Source organism: Mytilus edulis, chromosome 7 (assembly GCF_963676685.1).
Source record: "Mytilus edulis chromosome 7, xbMytEdul2.2, whole genome shotgun sequence".
Taxonomy (NCBI): Eukaryota; Metazoa; Mollusca; class Bivalvia; order Mytilida; family Mytilidae; genus Mytilus; species Mytilus edulis.
This window is the reverse complement of record NC_092350.1, coordinates 61,102,211-61,123,679: the sequence shown is the minus strand read 5'-3', so window position 1 is coordinate 61,123,679 and position 21,469 is coordinate 61,102,211. Positions and strand designations below refer to the sequence as shown.

Genomic DNA, 21,469 nt, shown 5'->3' with positions numbered 1-21,469 from the left:
TGTTTTTGTACTTTGTATCGTTATGATGACCTAAAGCACTTTTCCATAATTTTGTTTGTTTCTTAGTTTGTTCTTAAATTGCGCTGTTAAAACCATTGTCAAATCTAAGGCAAAGGGTAGGACACTGGAAAACATGTTATCCCAGTCACATTCTGCATGTGGCGTCTGTACTTAGTAGTTGTCATTTGTTGTTTTATATCATTTAGATTGTTTTTGGTTTGGACATAAATCAGGCTGTTACTTTTCTCGTTTTAATTGTTTAACATTTATCAGTTCAAATCATCAGCTTGTTATGCAGTATGGACTTTGCTCATTGTTGTAGGCCATACCCTGGTCTGTTAATGCTGACTTGTACATCGATTGGTCTAGGTTAGAGATTTGTCACATTTGCAATCATACAACGTCTTCTTATTTCAATGTGAACCACTATGCCAGCTAGAAAAGCAATACCTATATTATATAAATGTAATTGCAAATTAGACAAAACTGATAACACTCAAAGAAAATATATATAACTTTATTTTGGTACATCTGCACCATCATAACTGACATTATTTACATACAATATATATCCCTGATAAGTACAACAAAATCCGAGACAAAAGCATTGGTATGGGTTACTATGGTTACAGATAAGTCTGAGACAAGTCTTGATGTGTTTACACTGAAAAAATCTCACAGAAGTATCTTGAACTTCCTGATCAAGTTTATGTAAGTGGTGTAACTTTATGTTGGTATTTCATATTCACATACAAGTCGCCTAAGATCAATTATTTACCCCTTATCAAGTTAAACAATGTTATCAATTACAGTGGATTTTTTATTTCCATGGTTACTTATTTTTGTGGATTTAGGGAAAAAGTTGTATTCAGAGATATTTGATTTCATTGTTTTGCAAAAACTGAATTAAAAAGGTCTAAAGAAAACTGGTTCATCTTTGAACATGTAAATTAATGGTTCATATTCTCCTGGAAATCTATGAATATTAATACCACAAAATCCCATAAATATTAATGAATAGTACACTACTTTCAATTTGTGATGCATGTTTACTCAAAATACTACCCAATAGTAGGATGGCAAAAGTGGTTAAAAGGTTCCTAGTTTAAGGGATACCATGTGACAAATGTAAAAAAAATAATTGAAATCAAGGTAATTTAACTAAAATTGACAGATTTCAAAGAAATCCAACCTGACAGTGGGGGATAATTAACAATAAGAAGCAGCGGAAACACAATTTCATTAAGTTAACAATATTGAAGGCCAAGGCAGCTATTTAACAAAAATGTCATAATCACTTTGTCTATATAATCAACAAAAACAAAACAGTTAATACAATGTACCAAAATAACATTTGGGATGTGTTATGTCCATACAACTTATACAAAAAAATTACAGCCAATATAACATATATAATTACAAAATTATCACAGTGATGACTTGAAGCAATATTATCATACAAACTTAACATATAACACTGTAATAATCATTTATAATATTGATAATGATAACAATATTATAGATATGTTGGATGACCTGTCTATGAACCTTATTGGTTTAAATAAATGGTGTACACTGCTTTCCCACTGTAACGTGTAGTGGACAATTCAATAAGAACATACAAAATCAAGATGGAGAGGTTGAACATTGTACTTAGTTACCATTATACACTGATTAAATATTGAGGTTATTTTTTTATATTGGACTAGAGATTATAATGGAATAATAGATATGATAACAACAAAACATCTTTAAACATACTTTAAAGAACTTAAGAAAAATGTGCTCTATAAAAAAAGAATAATTCAACAAACATATTCAAGGGAAAAAAGGGGGGGGGGGATTAATTGTAACAATTTTTTACCAATAATCTCCATGGTTATCATACCAGATGCTGGGAGCTTACAGTATGTGTTAAAATAACTGTTTCATATAAATAAACATAAACTAATTTCATAATTCATAATTCAAAACAGATCAAAATTGGAATGTGCCCCTTTATTTAAACTTTCACGCATTTAAACAATTATCATCAGTTTTATAAATAAGTTTGGCTAAGTAACATCTGACATTAAAAGAATTCTTTTTTATAGAACCTGAAACACAGTAACGTCCATTTGCTGATGTAATGAAAACATTTAGTTAATTTAATTTTACCATGTAAAATACCTTGCAACTGATTTTGAGATCATGTCAAAATAATAAGTACCCTTTGCACAAAAAGTAATTCGGACAGCACTAATATATAAAATCATTATTAACAAAACTAGAGACTGTATCATCAATCTGGTATCTTTAACCTCATGAACTGGTTAGCATACTTAGTACCAAATAAGATTAAAATGTCAAGCCTCTCATATCTACTTTGTTCTAAGGCTTGCATGTAAATAAATTATATATTAACTAATGGTGTAGAATATATATCCAGTGGCAGCTTAGTCATCTTTATAGCTATGTACCTTTTTTGAAATAGGGGGAAGGAGGGGAGGGGGGTCTGCAAATCTTCTTATTCTTAAGCAATAACAAATAAATCATAGCTCTTAATTCAACATTTTTAACATTTCGAAGATCGAAGTACATGCATTTATCTACAATTGAAGCTAGCTTTATGGAAGGCTGTTAACAGACAGTGATGGACACCGAAATTCCACCTATAGCCCATACTGACACACTAGACCAGTATGTCTAATTTAATTTAATTCAATTGTGTAATGAAGGTTAATGCTGTTGATCTGGTTTTAAGGAAAATAAACAGTGTAAATAAACAGCCATATTACAAAAATATTTGGTCCCAAAATGACAAAATGAATAACAATTACATGATTCAAACTCATTTTTATACGACAAACTATAGTATGCAGATGAATTAATACACAGACTACAAAATTAATAACAAATATGAGATCCCTCTGGCATTACATTTTTGAGAAGAAAGTAAAAATATCTACTTCTTTATAAAAAAAAATATATTAACAATATATTTCAAAACTTGGCCAAACTATATCATTTTTAAGATTTCCATCCTTTATATATTTTAAATATAACCTTAAAAAGGAAACTATTTACTTGAGAAACTAAGAAAAAATAATGAAATACTACAAATATTTGATTCTGAATCATCTTAGAAAATAGTATAAAAGTTGTTTTCATTTAATAACAAATATAACTTTGTTGGTACCAAAAGATGAAAATCTTAAAACTGACTTGTTTTTTGGCCTTAAAAAAGAGATAAAAACAGAATTGAGCATAAATAAACAACATATAAATGAGCAGCACATTTTAGGAGCATAAAGTTAAAGCATATAGCAGTCAAAAAGGATGTGTTTATAAGGGCATTTTTATGCTGGAATTTCACTGAAACCAAAACTTTTAATCTATTATATTTGTGAATGTTTTGAAAATGCCATACTTCTTAATGTCAAACAGAAACATTATAAGTCTAAATATTGCTTAAAAAATAAAAATTGCAACATCCTACTTTTTGTGTTTTTATGATATATTTTTATTGACATATTGAGAATTAGAAGTAGGTCATTTATCAGAGCAGAGCTTCTGCCATGTATACCAAAACCATTATATTATACTTGCATACTGTTGGCATTTCTAAATCACCATTTATGGCCAAACCTAGCAGTATTTAGTCATTTAAGAATAGATATCCAATAAGTTCCTTCTTTTATTCATCTCATAATCTCAGTGAATATTTAAAGTATGTGAAAAACTATTTCATGTATAATTCCCAGGATTTTGAGCGACTACCTTATTTGGGCAAATAAGTTCCTTAGCATAGCAAGTCCTTTGTTGTGAAACATATATTTCTATTTCAATGATCACTTGCAGAACTATTTGATTTATAGCAGTTGTATGTGTAATTGAATGATAAATATAACAAAGAACTACCTAAATTTAGGTTTTGCAGTAAATTACAAAATAGTTAACCATCCTTCATGTAATGCCATTTTAATGTACACTAATAACTGACCTTTTCAATCGTAATTGGATCAATCTCAACTAATTTATGCATCTTGCTTCTTATATTATGGTAATTCAGATATAACAATTATATCATGACACTTTTTGATGGAGAAATACAGGTGAAATACATAAACATATCAATTTGATCTACCGGTACCCAATTTGTACAAAAGCACCCTCTGTTAAAATGTATGAATGAAATTGGAATGAATTATCTCCCTTTTGGAATTTATCCAGTATGATACATTCTGGTACCCTGTGTCTGCTGAGTTACCAGGAACAGTCTATTCACTTCCTGGTTATCGTTTGCTGTTTCCAAATGTTTGTTATTATTTTTTTAAGTTAATTTCAGTGCGTGTTATCTGTACCTCTTGTACATATAGTTTTTACTTTTAGGACTGCTCAATTGATGTGTCCGGGGTTTCCAGTCCGGATTTGGTCCGCCAGATTCCCACAGTGTGGTCACTAGAAGTGCAAATAAAAAAAGCAAAATGAAGCAACTAAATAAAACGAGAAATGAAATTCACATGTATGAAATAATAGATAAAATAAAATGGTTGTTGAATCTGGCTACTCAAAGTATTTGATATTTTTGACAACGATATAGGTGCATTAGGCTCCATCCTATCATTAAAACAAATATTACATTGAAAACATTTGAAGCCAGATTCAACAAATCTGTAAGAAAAACATAATCAACTGCAAATAAAGAGTAAATGGCATAGATTCAAAATGAAATATTCTATGAAAAACAAACTTCACAACAGACAAAGCAAAACACAATGTATATCTAGCGATTTTAGCTTGTTTTATTTTTCCTTTGTTTGCAAAAGCCATTTTGCCATGAAAATACTCTATGCAAACATTTCATCATCCAATCAAAAGCTTTGTTCAAGGTCATAAAAGGAATCATTGAACACAGACAAGATTCTTCTTCAACTTAACCTTGTAAAACAAAATATGAAAATAACCTGATACTGTTAATTCAGAAATCTATGTGAGGTTTTCATTAATGAGAACTATGCCTCTAGATGAGTATTTCAATAAAAGAACTCTTTTTCTGATATATAAGGCATACATTTGCATTCAAATTTTCATGAAATTGCAATAGTTAATCTCTCATTTATGTCAATTCTTCAAACATTGCAATAATAAATGAACACAATAATTTTTTAATATACAGTGTATGCTACTTCACTCTTGTCAGCTTTAGATTATATCGAATATTATTTTGACGCTTGGGATTATATTTTGAACCAGATGCTCCACAGGGCGCAGCTTTATACGACAGCAGAGGTCGAACAATGAACAGTTGGGGCAAGTATGGACACAAAATTTAAGCTTGATACAGCTCTCAATTTGGATTGTGATTAAATAGTTGACACAACATAGGTTTCTGACACAGAATAAATGTGGTCTAAGAACTTAAACATAAAAACTTAAAATTTTAAATTGGACATTTACCTATTATGGTCCGATATCCAAAATCTAAATACATGGTTAGATTCAGCATATCATAGAGCCCCAAGAGTTCAATTTTTGATGAAATCAAATAATGTTCACTTTTAGACCCTTTAGACCTCAATGTGGACCAATTTAATAACCGGGCCCACATATTAAAAATCTAAATACATGGTTAAATTTAGCATATTGAAGAACCCCATATATTCAATTTTTGTTGATATCAAACAAAGTTTAATTTTGGACCCCGATGTGAACCTACTTGAAAACTGGGCCCATAATCAAAAATTTAAGTACATGTTTAGATTCAGCATATCAAAGAACCCCAAGAATTCAATTTTTGTTAAAATCAAACTTAGTTTAATTTTGGACTCTTTGGACCTTAATGTAGACCAATTTGAAAACAGGACAAAAAATTAAGAATCTAAATACACTGTTAGATTTGGCATATCAAAGAACCCCAATAATTCTTTTCTTGATGAAATCAAACAAAGTTTAATGTTGGACCCTTTTGGCTCCTAATTCCTGAACTATTGGGACCAAAAATCCCAAAATCACTTCCAACCTTCCTTTTATGGTCATAAACCTTATGTTAAAGTTTCATAGATTTCTATTTACTTATACTAAAGTTATTGTGCAAAAACCAAGAAAAATGCTTATTTGGGACTTTTTTTTGGCCCCTAATTTCTAAACTGTTGGGACCAAAACTCCCAAAATCAATCCCAACTTTCCTTTTATGGTCATAAACCGTATGTTAGAATTTCATAGATTTCTGTTTACTTATACTAAAGTTATTGTGTGAAAACCAAGAAAAATGCTTTTTGGGCCCTTTTTGGCCCCTAATTCCTAAACTGTTGGGACCAAAACTCCCAAAATCAATCTGAACCTTCCTTTAATGGTCATAAACCTTGTGTTTAAATTTCATAGATTTCTATTTACTTTTACTAAAGTTATAGTGCGAAAACCAAATGTCTTTGGACGACGACGCCAACGTCATATCAATATATGACCAAAACATTTTCCAATTTTTGCGGTCGTTTTTTTTTGACATATATGAAATTAGTTAAGGTCTGCTTGTGGAAATATTACTTTTAATTTGATATGCACACTTTTGTTTATATCAGACATACTATTTTGCACTCTAGCATTATTTATTTATCTTCAGCAGGCAAAAGAAAAACAAACAAGAGGCTCTCAAGAGCCTGAATCGCTCACCTGGTAAACAATGCCTTATTGAACATATTGAACCATGCCAGGCAAACATGTACAGCTAACAATTCTTCAATATTACAAATATATATGACTTACTGTTTATAAATAAAGAAAATGAGACCAAAACACAAACACTTAAAACTTAGCAATGGACTGTGAAAATGAGGTCAAGTTCAAATAAAACCTGCGTAACCGACATATCGTCGCTGTTATGCAAAAACCTCGTATCTCAATTTTTTGCGGAAATCTTTTTATCGATTATTAAGAATTAAATATGTATGTTCCACTGAATGCGAAAATATCTGATCTTCTAACCAATCATTAACCCGAATTCTGACAAGTGACGAAAAAGTGTAGTCGGATTGGTGAGACATTTTGTTGTGCGAAAATATCATATCCCAAAAGAAAAAAAAAAGATGGCACTAGCTGCTGAGATTATAAAAGGTACAGTTTTGTCAATTTATTGTCTAATATATTATGTATAGCTTAGAAATAATGAAAAGCTTTGAAAATACAATATAGGTGCAGAAATTTTTGCTCGCCTTGGTAATTGATTGGTTAGAAGATACGATATTTTTGCATACATTGGAACATAAATATTTAATTCTAAATAATCGATAAAAAAAATCAGTTTTTATTGCCTGGTGTAAAATTATGAAAACCTTAGATACGAGGTTTTTGCATAACAGCGACGATATAGATCATAAAATATTTTCATACACCAAATATAGTTGACCTAATGCATAAAGTATTAAAAAAATAGACCAAAACTAAAAAAGTTAACTTTGACCACTGAATTATGAAAATGAGGTCAAGGTTAGATGACACCTGTCAGCTAGACATGTGTGCCAAAAACTGCATTTGACCCCTATGTTCTATTTAAAGTAAGGGCGGCCATGTTTTTTGACGGATCAAAAATCGAAGCACACACTTTGTGCAGGATAATCTAAGGAACTATCATGCTAAGTTTCATCCAAATCCATTCAGTAGTTTCAGAGGAGAAGATTTTTTAAAGTTAGCAAATATGATGAACAAATTGTGAAAAATTGTCATTAAAGGACATTTATCCCTTAAGGGGTCAATTGACAATTTTGGTCATATTAACCTATTTGTAGATCTTACTTTGCTGATCATTTTTGCTGTTTACAGTTTATCTTTATCTATAATGATATTCAAGATAATGACCAAAAACTGCAAAATTTCCTTAAAATTACCAATTAAGTGGCAGCAACCCAACAATGGTTTGTTTGATTCGTCTGAAAATTTCAGGGCTGATAGATCTTGACCTAATGAACATTTTTACCCCATGTCAGATTTGCTCTAAATGCTTTCGTTTTTGAGATATAAGCCAAAAACTGCATTTGACCCCTATGTTCTATTTAAAGTAAGGGCGGCCATGTTTTTTGACGGATCAAAAATCGAAGCACACACTTTGTGCAGGATAATCTAAGGAACTATCATGCTAAGTTTCATCCAAATCCATTCAGTAGTTTCAGAGGAGAAGATTTTTTAAAGTTAGCAAATATAATGAACAAATTGTGAAAAATTGTCATTAAAGGAAATTTACCCCTTAAGGGGTCAATTGACAATTTTGGTCATATTAACCTATTTGTAGATCTTACTTTGCTGATCATTTTTGCTGTTTACAGTTTATCTTCATCGATAATAATATTCAAGATAATGACCAAAAACTGCAAAATTTCCTTAAAATTACCAATTAAGTGGCAGCAACCCAACAATGGTTTGTTTGATTCATCTGAAAATTTCTGGGCTTATAGATCTTTGACCTAATGAACATTTTTACCCCATGTCAGATTTGCTCTAAATGCTTCCATTTTTGAGATATAAGCCAAAAACTGCATTTGACCCCTATGTTCTATTTTAAGTAACGGCGGCCATGTTTTTTGACGGATCAGAAATCGAAGCACACACTTTGTGCAGGATAATCTAAGGAACAATCATTTTAAGTTTCATTCAAATCCATTCAGTAGTTTCAGAGGAGAAGATGTTTGAAAAATTGTTAACGACGACAGACGACGACGACGGACGCCAAGTGATGAGAAAAGCTCACATGGCCTTTTAGGCCAGGTGAGCTAAAAAAGTTTATGTAAAATGAAAATCATGTTTAAAATTTTAAACAGTTTGTCTACAATGATAATCACTTTATTTTTCAGATCTTGCACCATTTCAAATAAAAAATCCTAAGTAAACAAATCACAAGACACACTGTACTAACATACATGAAGACACATCATGCATCATGAATCACCAATGTGTTTATACATATACTAAGTGACACACCTTTATATACACACAACACAATTTGATTGTCATAACAGCAGTGTATAACCAATAAAACCATCACCTACACATTTCACTTTTTACACTTGGTAAAAATTGGACATGGAACCTATATCACATTACTTTTTTATAGACCATTATTAATAAAATCATGTCAAAATACCACAGCTCTTTTATTTCAGAAAACTGAATATATTGCTTATGTTCTATTTATAACACATTATGTGACAAACTTCTAAGTCGTGTAATCCAAATGACAAGTATTCATGGAGATGATACATATATGCAGTATATATCGTGAATATAGATGAATGGGTATATACTACATGAAATTTTAATGGAATGGATATCATTATGATGTTTTTAAATGACTTCTTTGAGGAGTTTGTTATTTTATAAATTTGATAAATGTAGGTGACCTATGTATATGGGGATTATATTTTTTTATGTTATGATTGAAGCTTAAATGTGATGATTTTTACAAATAGTTCCCATATGTGTATGAACCTATGACTTATGGTGAATGCGTTATTGCATGGCTGATAGCAGTTACTTGATGGACAATATTGGAAAAAAGTCTAATTGTTAAAAGTACCAAAGTAAGGAATGTTTACCCTTATTTGAAACTCCTGAATTTTTCATTGCATAAGCATATGATGGTCTGGAAAGGGGGGGTTCATAATTTTTTTATAATTCTTTAATTTTGAATGCCATTTATCTTAAATCTTTATATGCATATTAATCTCTATTCTATATCTTAAGGTCTCATTTCTCTAATCTTTTCATTTAAACCCATTATTTCTCGATTCATCAAAACACATCCACATTCTCATATATACAAAGAGGAGTCTTGTGTAAACTTTTCTGAGTACATTTAGTGGTAAACGAGAAAAAGACACATCAATCTGTCAGCATTGAGAATAAGATAAATGATTGATAGAAGACAGAAGAAATACGGAGAAAAACAGAAAGAAATTTCTATACCATTTGAAATTGGAAAATACACATGCAGTTCAACAATCACGTCCATCAAATACATTATACACTAGTGGTGGAATTATATTCCAATAAATGCAGATTTCATATGATTTTATGTGTGACAATCTACTTAATACTTTCTGTGCATACATTTCTTCATTATACATAAAATTAGGATACATCCATCCACAATGGTGGATTTGGAAGGATTTATCCACAATAGTGGATTTGAAGGAAAGATAATAATTGACAATGATCGTGCAATGGAAAACTAAGCAAAAAACGAGGAAAGTATCAAATATAAAATTCACATGTTTGTATTCTGTTAAACTGCCAGATTTTCACTGCAGAATCACTGGAAAAAAGAAATAAATGCAACAATGTTAAATTTTTTGTCTGAAATTTATCCTCCCACTTTTAAGATGTTTAAATATGATTGAAGATTTTTATATGATACAGCTGACTACAATTAAATGAATGCAATATGAGAAATAGTTAATGATGTAAGGATCCACTCGCATTCTTAAGTTTCTTAATGAGGACCTTCAATAGACGAAAAATGCATGTAGACGGTAAATCTAATGCATATCATTTCCTTTTACATCTCATTAATTTAATTTTGGATGTAACGTGTCTTCTGATTGGCTGACGTTATTTTGTTATCAGCCCAAAGACATAATTTAGTCATGTGACCGTGACGTCATCAACGTTTTTTCATGGTTTTCTACGGTTTAAAATGGATTTTAGAATTAAATTATAAGAAATGACTGTAATATTTTGTCTGTCTATTCGAAATAACATAAAAAATTTGGTGCACACTGTTAAATAACCGGCTACGTGCGTTATTCAGTGTGCACCAAATTTTTTATGTTATTTCTTCATAGACTGAAAAAATATTAGTCATTACTTAATTATATTTATCATAAACATATATTTTCCACTTTATGGTCCAATTTAGGTTCAGATAAGGGATGAATATACGTTTTCTTTGAAAGGGCAGGGATACATATTTTTTTTCAAAGTAGTCTTCATATCGCTAGTTATCTGATGTAGGTTAATAATTGAACAAGAACATTTATGATAGTAAAAACCTTTATCATTTTTTGTTAATTTCCAACTAAGATAATAGTCAAATATATTATTTTTCAAATTGTTTAAACATGATGTCATATCTCATTAAATACATGACAAAATTCTTGCCTTTAATTTACTAACCTAGGACTTTTGATAGTCTCTGTTGAATATCCCCCTTTACCCCGTCCTCCTTACTGGCCACATAACATTTTTTTGTCATTGAATGATTCCAATACAGGAAATGATGAAAAGAAATATAATTCTACCCATTTTATATCAAAACCATCTTATCAGCAAAAAGATTAGCTAACAATTTTTCTTAGAGATTAGCTAATCTAATTTTATTAGAGATTAGCCAACTTTTATATATACTTACTTAGAGGCGGTAAATATGGCCGACCCATTGGTTGCTATGGCATTGATAGGTGATGTATGAGCCTTTACTTCACCCATACAATGGCAGTTATCCACATTCCACAACTTAAGATATCCGCCCCGACATCCACTCAATACAATATTAGAATCAGGTATAAAACTTAATCCACATATCCAGTCCTTATGTGCTTGGTTTATAGACTGGAAAAATATTTAAGAGAGAGATAAGTTATCTCCCTTGGACTATAAAGTCAATACATTTTCAGAAAATGTTGAAAACACATTGTATAAATTTATATTGTTTTCCTTCAAAGACTCTTGGCATTGAATAATTATTTATATAGAGGTGAAACATTTTAGTTTGTAAACAATTTTTGTGATGCTGTTAGTGAGATTCAGCAAACATAGACTGAAAGCATGAAAATCAAAAAAGTGGTTTACTTTTTTTAAATTGTTATTTGGATGGAGAGTTGTCTCATTGGCACTCACACCACATCTTCCTATATCTACAAATCAGTTTTCTTTATCTTATAATGATATTTATCTCAAACTATGAAATGCTTTATATAACGTCTTTAATGTCTCGTAATAGATATAAAATGCAGATTGGATATTTAATGTATTACATGTGTAGTTAATAAAACAGAAGTGTGGAAAAATACAAGTTACCTATTCTAGATACAGAACTTTTTGAATGTCCAGTAGTTTTTGTTTTTACTCTAAGAAAAGAAGCAGAAAATTACCAATTTTGATCAATTTCAAAAGTTTTGAGAGTGCTAGTTGGTGACCAAAGTTGTGCACTCAAGGTAAGCATGTTACTATGTCAATACAAGAGGTTCTTGACTTTACAACTTACCTGTTTTAAAGTATGTGTTTTTAAATCCCACTTTTTTATACAAGTATCTCTGGAACCACTAAATAAAATATTTTCTTTTATAGCTAACGACTGTATACCATCATAATGGGGTGGTTCTAAATTATACTTAGGAGTTAACACCCCTGCCTTGTCGTCTGTTACTTCAAAAATCTGGAAAAAAATTACATATATCAGTTTTAAATATTTTTCAAACAATATATCTGTATTTCAACACTTTCAAATTGAAACTTCTAATTTTTATTGTACTTAGTTCCAAATAATTTGAAAACAACTTTTGCAGGTGTAACTTTTTTTTAATTTTCAGGATCCACTTTTATGAGGGTCTGTATGGTACCTCTGTAAAGAAAACTTTTGTAGTGGTATCTGATTTGAGATTAATTTTTGTTTAATATTAATAATAGTCATTGTTATAAACATGTAATGAAGTTTTATTGTGCAGCTCATTACTGTGTGTCACAATTGACAATTAAAACTTTGTATTGTATCATATTGGATTCATATATACTTTTAAAAACTAGAGGCTCTCAAGAGCCTGTGGCACTCACCTGGTCCATGTGCATATTAAACAATTGACACAGATAAATTCATGACAAAATTCTTTTTTGGTGATGGTGATGTGTTTATAGATCTTTCTTTACTGAACATTCTTGTTGTTACAATTATGTCTATCTATAATAAACTTGGCCCAGTAATTACAGTGGAAAATATTTTCAAAAAATTTACAAATATTTATGAAAATTGTTAAAAATTGGCTATAAAGGGCAATAACTTCTTAAGGGGTCAATTGACAGTTTTGGTCATGTTGACTTATTTGTAGATCTTATTTTGCTGAACATTATTGCTTATTACAGTTTATATCTATCTATAAAAAGATTCAAGATAATAACCAAAATCTGAAAAATTTCCTTAAAATTACTAATTTCAGGAGCAGCAACCCAACAACAGGTTGTCCAAATTGTCTGAAAATTTCAGGGCAGATAGATCTTGACCGATTAAAAATTTAACCCCTCCCCCCCCCCCCCCCCCAAATGATGATTGTGGCCAAGTTTGGTTAAATTTGACCCGGTAGTTTCAGAGTAGAAGATTTTTGTAAAAGTTTACGGACGATGGACGCCAAGTTATGCCTTTCAGGTCAGGTGAGCTAAAAAAAATTTAAGGACATTTTTCCTTATCTTTACTGGTACCTACTTTTATATAATGATCTTTAGAACCAGTTATGACAACATCATTATCCTTTTGTTGTTCCACAGCTAACACCATAACTGCTGCTTGATGCCCACCATTTAATTTACCTATTGCACTGAAACTATAAAACAAACATGATTTAATAATTGCTGTCAAATTTAATGACTTCCATTGATTAATTAAAAGGTTATAAAAAAGGCTACATTATAAGAAGCATTCATAAAAACTAAATTCTGGAACCTTATTCTAAATCAATGTTTTTTTTTTAATTAAACTTTTACTTTTTAAAACGCTAACATTGCCATATAAGCAGGAGGTTTGGCTAGCCATAAAATCAGGTTCAACCCACTTATTTTTCTTAAATTGCCCAGTTCTAAGTCATGAATATGGCAGTTGTATCAGATAGTCATTTCTATAAATGTTTGTGTTTGCTTTTGTTGCACATCAGTGTTTATGTTGAATAAAAATATTGTTTACACTAAGTTGTTTTTTCTCAATCAAATTATAACTTTTGAACAGCGGTACACTACTATTGTCTTAATTTATGTCTGTTTAAACAAGAATATTTCTGACTTTTCAGTTTAACTATCTAGCAAAACTACTTATGTGTGAAGAGGAATTAGATGATTTTACTGAATGTAAGTTATAAACCTTTTAATAGGTAAGGGGAGATAATTGCATGAAATAAATAAGAAAATTGCTCAAAACTTACGTCGTAAGATCCCAAACTCTGACCATACTGCCTGTAGCACTGTATAATGTATAGCCATCACAACCTAGAGCTATGTCATTGATATTATGTTCCCCTGGAGGTAGTTCACTCTGTCTTATACCAGACTGGAAGTTTACAGGACCATCGTGTGTTAAACCAGACGAACTGAAAAAAGATGGTTTAAGATAAAGTTATAAGGTTCCAGAAATACTAGACATAGATACATTCAGCTGATTCTTTCACTAAATGAGTTATATTTACAGTTCATCGTAAAAGAATGTTACTACAATAAACTGATATAAAATAAATTCTTCGGAGGTGACACTGTTTGAACAGGAGAACTCTATTTTTCAAAGTATTTAGAAAAATTCTTCATGTGCATCAAAGAGTATAAGCTGACTGGATAATATCACTAAAGGTAACAACTTTCGTATAAAAATTCTTAAGATAAAAGAGAATGCAAGTGCAATAATCTCTTCATTTTCATCTGGTCTACAATATCTTTATGAAAAATATATTTGACTATAAATCCTTTTGGAAGTGTTTGAACTGAACATTAGGCTTACAACTGATTTTGTCAATCTACAAATACAGCTTTTTAACAAGCTTTAGGTATCAGTGTTTACTGTGCTATTGCTGGCATGTGTTAGATGTGTCCATTAATGTCCTTTAAGCAGGTCACATTGGTGGAATGTCATCTCATTTCAATTGTCAATCATACCACATCTCCTTACTTCATACAGATTAGTGCTGTCTTTGTTTTATTGATTTCTAAAGTACATTTGTATGTTATTTATACAGGATTATATAAAATCATACAAGATTTGAAAGAATATTATTCCCAACTTAATGGTTTAGTGTTGTTAAAATTTATTCATATAATCCTATTTATACATTTTATTAGTTTTTAAATGATATTAACATGATAAGGGAGAAATCATGCTGATGCCAAATTTTCATAGTACTGAACTTACTAAACTTTTACTGGATGTTTTTTGTTCAAAGTTAAGTGCTTTCATTTCCAGAATGGGACTATTTAATATAATTTTGTTTTCTGTTGGCTAAAGCGTATATCATATGGTTTTGATATGTCACTTGTACTTGCACAAACTTATCTAGTTTGTATATGAGTTGTTCAAATTTATTCATTTTTTTTGTGGCCTTTTAAAACTTTTTTACCAGTGAATAATTTGGTAGGTCATTGTCGCAATTACGTCAAATATAAACAAGAATGTGTTAGACCGTTGGTTTTCCTGTTTGAATGGTTTTACACTAGTAATTTTTGGGCCCTTTATAACTTGTTGTTTGTTGTGAGCCAAGGCTCTGTGTTGAAGGCTGACATTTACCTATAATGGTTTAATTTTATCAATTGTTATTTGGATGGAGAGTTGTCTCATTGGCACTCACACCACATCTTCCTATATCTAAGCATGTGTCCATAGTACACGGATGCCTCAATCACACTACAAGTTTTATGTTCAGCAGACTGTGAAGTTGGGGTCAAAACACTGATTTCGCATTAAAATAAGAAAGATCAAATCATAGGAAACATGCGTACTAAGTTTCAAATTGATTGGACTTCATCAAAATCTACCTTGACTAAAAACTTTAACCTTGAGTGGGACAGATGAACCAACAGATTGACTGACAATCAGATTAATGAACAAACGAACAGAGGCACAGACTGAAAAACATAATGCCCCTAGGTGGGGCTTTAAAATATTTGTTATACAAACAGATGAAACAAGAATGTGTCCACAGTACACTGATGCCCCACTCGCACTATCCTTTTCCATGTTCCATGGACCGTGAAATTGGGTAATTATCTAATTTGGCATTAAAATTAGAAAGATTATACTATAGAAAACATATATACTAAGTTTCAAGTTGATTGGACTTCAATTTCATCATAAACTACCTTGACCAAAAACTTTAACCTGAAACTCCCACTTTCATTTTCTATGTTCAATGGACTGTTAAAGTGGGGTCAAAAGTCTAATTTGAATTTAAAATTAGTAAGATCATATCATAAGCAACAAGTGTACTAAGTTTCAAGTTGATTGGACTTCAACTTCATCAAAAACTAACTTGACCAAAAACTTTAACCTGAAACTCCCACTTTCATTTTCTATGTTCAGTGGACCGTGAAATTGGGGTCAAAAGTCTAATTTGGCTTTAAAATTAGAAAGATCATATCATAAGCAACAAGTGTACTAAGTTTCAAGTTGATTGGACTTCAGCTTAATCATCAAAAACTACCTTGACCAAAAACTTTAACCTGAAATTTCCACTTTCATTTTCTATGTTCAGTGGACCGTGAAATTGGGGTCAAAAGTCTAATTTGGCTTTAAAATTAGAAAGATTATATCATAAGCAACAAGTATACTAAGTTTCAAGTTGATTGAACTTCAGCTTCATCAAAAACTACCTTGACCAAAAACTTTAACCTGAACAGACGCACAGACGAACGGACCGACGGACGGATGGACGGACAAACGGACGAACGAACGGAGCACAGACCAGAAAACATAATGCCCTTCTACTATCGTAGGTGGGCATAATAATGCCCTTCTACTAGGTGGGCATAATAATGCCCTTCTACTATCGTAGGTGGGCATAAAAACAAACAGATTATTGCAACATAGCCACACTTTGAAAATGGCAGCAGTTTTCTTAAAAAAGTGAGAGAAAAATAGCTTACCTTAATGTTTTGATACACTGAGTGGCATTCATACGATAATCCCACACATTAATATAAGACTGTGACACAGTAAATACAAGATTCAACAGTTCATTATATTTCACAGATAAAACATTGTTAGGATGGCCAGCAAAAGACATGACCTCTTTTCCTGTCTGGAGATCCCACGCTTTAGCTGTGCGATCTACAATATAAAGGTTTTGTCATGTTATATATATCAAATACATTCTTTCAATGTATCCAAATAACACAGTAATATTTATTGCACATACATTTTGAAAATATATAAAAAATATTTAAAAATGATAAATAATTTTTTCTTGTCTTTTCTCTGAATTGCTAAAAATAAATGATTTTGCTTTCTATCTTAAATTACTACATTTTATTGAAAATGTATTTTTTTTAACTAGCAAAGCAATTCCATGTATATGATGTAGTTCAATAAGTGTTTCTCATTTTTTAAATAGAATAGACCATTGGTTTTCCAGTTTAAATGGTTTAACATTTGTCATTTTTAAGGCCCTTTATAGCTTGCTGTTCGGTGTGAGCCAAGGCTCCATGTTGAAGAACGTACTTTGACCTTTGTTTACTTTTACAAATTGTGACTTGGATGGAGATTTGTCTCATTGGCACTCATACCATATCTTCTAATATCTATTTACCAATACACTTACCTTTACTGCTAGTAAACAATAAATCGTCAGTAGCATAAACAGACAACACAGCTTTGGAATGTCCCTCCGCCATATGTGTACAAGTGACAGGAGCCGGTTTACCACTTGTCATTGTAATCTTACCCGTATTTGGATTAGGAACTATATTCCCTCTGAAAAGTAGAGTTAAGAGTGTATAAAGTTTTAGGAGTTGAAGTTTTAGGTCAAATTTACTACTGTATGTTTTCTCCCAATTTTGTTTTTACATGATTCTTCATAGATAGAAAAAAGATTGCAGTCATGCCTTTAATAGTAGCAAGCTTGAAGGCCGAATGGTGACCTATAGTTTTTACTTTCTGTGCCAATTGGTCACCGATGGAATGTTGTCTCATTGGCAATCATGCTCCATCTTTTTTATATTGTTGCTGTTCAAAAGATGACTTCTTGCAGTTTCATCCTAAATATAGTTATAAGCTTTTGACAGCTGGGATTAAACTTTTATCAATTGGATACAAATAAGATTCTCAATAATATGAGCAACAAAACTTTAAACAATTGCTTAAGCTGGTTGGTGTGAGCCAAGGCTCCCGGCCGGGTGTTGAAGGGCTTACTTTGACCTTTAATGGTTTATTTTTACAAGTTGTGTATTTGAAATTGACGGAGAGTTGTCTCATTAGCCCTCATATCACATCTTCTTATGTCTACTTATAGCACAAACCTATTTGGAGGGTTTAAAGATGGGGGCTGTGTGTTACTAGTCAGCCGTGAGAACACATTGTCATCTACAACTCTGGCTCTCCGAGATAATGTTGGTGACGAGGGTGGTGTTGTGTCCGAGGATGTGGTCGTATCCCTGTAAAAAAACAAAAAAATATATAATTATATAATTAATTACACTTTAAGGTGGTACCTAACACTACAGGGAGATAACTCTGCAATATCAGCTAAATGTTTTATGACACTGTATTGTTCAGGGAATATTAAGCTTCTCAAAGATCAAAACTAGTGTTTTTCAAACTGCTATGTAACCAGCATAATTTTTTTGATAAAATGCTTGATTCAAATTTTATGAAATTTTTATATTTTTTTCAAAGGGTCAAAATAAATACTTTGTCAAAATTTTATGAAAATTAAACAAGCCAAATTAATTTTAGTGAAGGTGTTGGGTTACCACCTTAAATAAAACATTTGTACTAGTATACCAATAGAGAGATAAACAAGAATGTGTCCAAAGTACACAGATGCCCCACTCGCACTATCATTTTCCATGTTCAATGGACCATGAAATTGGATAAAAAATATAATTAGGCATTAAAATTAGAAAGATAATATCATAGGGAACATGTGTACTAAGTTTCAAGTTGATTGGACTTCAACTTCATCAAAAACTACCTTGACCAAAAACTTTAACCTGAAACATGCACTTTCATTTTCTATGTTCAGTGGACCGTAAAATTGGGGTCAAAAGTTTAATTTGGCTTTAAAATTAGAAAGATCATATCATAAGGAACATGTGTACTAAGTTTCAAGTTGATTGGACTTCAACTTCATCAAAAACTACCTTGACCAAAAACTTTAACCTGAAACCAAGGATTTGTATAGTAAGAAGGATTGGAATCTCGCGGTTTATCGTAATCTCTTCCGCGGCGATACTTCGGCGAGACTTCGCTACTCGCCACTAGCCCACTACTACTACTCGTCACTTACGATATCGGAACAATTTTTTCCGGTAAATTTTGTGAAAACGTATTCAATTGTTTTCATGTTTTTGTTCCTTCTAAACAGTGTTGCGGTGGTAAGGATATTTTTCTTTTGTTTCAAATGAAATAAATTGTTCAGTTTTTTAATCAAACGTTAATTAATTCTTTTTTATTCCCACTTTCTTTTGATGACAAGCGTAATTAAAGTGTTTAACTAATTATTGAAAATGTGTAAGAGGCAGTGTTTTTACAAGCTTTGTTCTGTTAAGTTTCATTTCAATCAATCGTCCTGATTAACTAAATAAACAAATTAGTCAATAATAAAAGATAATACTTGTTTACATAAAAATCTATTTTTAATCAAGATCAAAGATCAATTCGAAAGCTAGTCCTTATTTTGAGTAAAATGATTTATGATAAATAGTTAACAAATTCTTACAATAATTATTATTAATGAATCAGTTAATCGAAAATGTCAGATTTTTTATCCTGGGATCACGATATTGATCTTGATTTTTTATTAGGTGAATACACAGAGTATGACACCAACAATAGTAACAGCGATGTAAGTGGTGATGACACCTGCTCTAAGCCTAAAAAACCAAAGACATCTTCAGGTCCAGGTGACCAGACTTATTACACATGTCCTGAGTGTAAAAAACAATTAAAAACTATTGCCGGATTTCGTGGCCATGTAAAAAAACAGCACAACATTGATGCTAAAGCTAGTGAGAACAAAACATTTAAAACATCTGACCCTAAGAGTGAGAAGAAACATCTTCAGTTTAGTGGAAATGATTTTGACACAATCTTTCCAACAGCCTTTTCTTCAACCCTAATCAACATAGAAAATGATCCTTTTCTTCTGAATGATGACATTAGTGTTATGTGCAAATTTGCTTCTTCTTCTGAAACTATTCGTTCAATATTGGGAAATAGATTTAAAACCATATTTGTAACAAGTTCTACTAATCTGACCACATGTAGTGATCGTGAGCAACTGTTTAGGCAGTTACATCGTTTGAGAAGTGACCACACACTTCAAGAAGAGCTAACTGAATTGTGTCTAACATTCACCCCAACTGTTGTGAATTTGTTTATCCAACTATTTATTGAGGACATTATTGGTGAGCTTTTTGTGCAGCAAATTAAGGTCGTCAAGCAAGCATCCGACACACAACAGTCCAATCTTAGTACAAATGACCAGTCTATCCTATATTATATAGCCGGTTTCATCACAAAGGCATTGAAGAAACGCTACTCTTGTGTTTCCACTAATAAATCGTCCATAGTAAGCAAATTGTTGAACAGTACTAATAACACTACACAAATCCTTGCTGAAACATGCACTTTCATTTTCTATGTTCAGTGGACCTTGAAATTGGGGTCAAAAGTTTAATTTGGCTTTAAAATTAGAAAGATCATATCATAAGGAACATGTGTACTAAGTTTCAAGTTGATTGGACTTCAACTTCATCAAAAACTACCTTGACCAAAAACTTTAACCTGAAACATGCACTTTCATTTTCTATGTTCAGTGGACCGTGAAATTGGGGTCAAAAGTTTAATTTGGCTTTAAAATTAGAAAGATCATATCATAAGGAACATGTGTACTAAGTTTCAAGTTGATTGGACTTCAACTTCATCAAAAACTACCTTGACCAAAAACTTTAACCTGAAACATGCACTTTCATTTTCTATGTTCAGTGGACCGTGAAATTGGGGTCAAAAGTTTAATTTGGCTTTAAAATTAGAAAGATCATATCATAAGGAACATGTGTACTAAGTTTCAAGTTGATTGGACTTCAACTTCATCAAAAACTACCTTGACCAAAAACTTTAACCTGAAACATGCACTTTCATTTTCTATGTTCAGTGGACCGTAAAATTGGGGTCAAAAGTTTAATTTGGCTTTAAAATTAGAAAGATCATATCATAAGGAACATGTGTACTAAGTTTCAAGTTGATTGGACTTCAACTTCATCAAAAACTACCTTGACCAAAAACTTTAACCTGAAACATGCACTTTCATTTTCTATGTTCAGTGGACCGTGAAATTGGGGTCAAAAGTTTAATTTGGCTTTAAAATTAGAAAGATGATATCATAAGGAACATGTGTACTAAGTTTCAAGTTGATTGGACTTCAACTTCATCAAAAACTACCTTGACCAAAAACTTTAACCTGAAACATGCACTTTCATTTTCTATGTTCAGTGGACCGTGAAATTGGGGTCAAAAGTTTAATTTGGCTTTAAAATTAGAAAG

At 31.3% G+C, this 21,469-nt stretch overlaps 1 protein-coding gene across 19 annotated transcripts in view; it reads right to left on the bottom strand.

Moving 5' to 3' along the window:
* Nucleotides 1–501: 501 nt before the first annotated feature.
* Nucleotides 502–21,469, bottom strand: part of LOC139481922 (kinesin-like protein KIF21A) — a 275,709-nt gene continuing 254,741 nt past the window's right edge. For 16 of the 19 annotated variants that reach the window (XM_071265486.1, XM_071265470.1, XM_071265469.1 and 13 more), the window contains 9 exons: nt 18,223–18,357; nt 17,526–17,677; nt 16,852–17,035; nt 14,151–14,315; nt 13,442–13,559; nt 12,233–12,403; nt 11,378–11,577; nt 10,239–10,282; nt 502–4,440 (listed from right to left, as the gene is read on the bottom strand). In XM_071265486.1, the coding sequence (XP_071121587.1) occupies nt 4,334–4,440; nt 10,239–10,282; nt 11,378–11,577; nt 12,233–12,403; nt 13,442–13,559; nt 14,151–14,315; nt 16,852–17,035; nt 17,526–17,677; nt 18,223–18,357 (1,276 nt within the window). In that variant the 3' untranslated portion in view covers nt 502–4,333. The remainder of the gene's footprint in view (nt 4,441–10,238; nt 10,283–11,377; nt 11,578–12,232; nt 12,404–13,441; nt 13,560–14,150; nt 14,316–16,851; nt 17,036–17,525; nt 17,678–18,222; nt 18,358–21,469) is intronic. The other 3 variants (XM_071265480.1, XM_071265484.1, XM_071265485.1) reach the window with 1 other exon arrangement.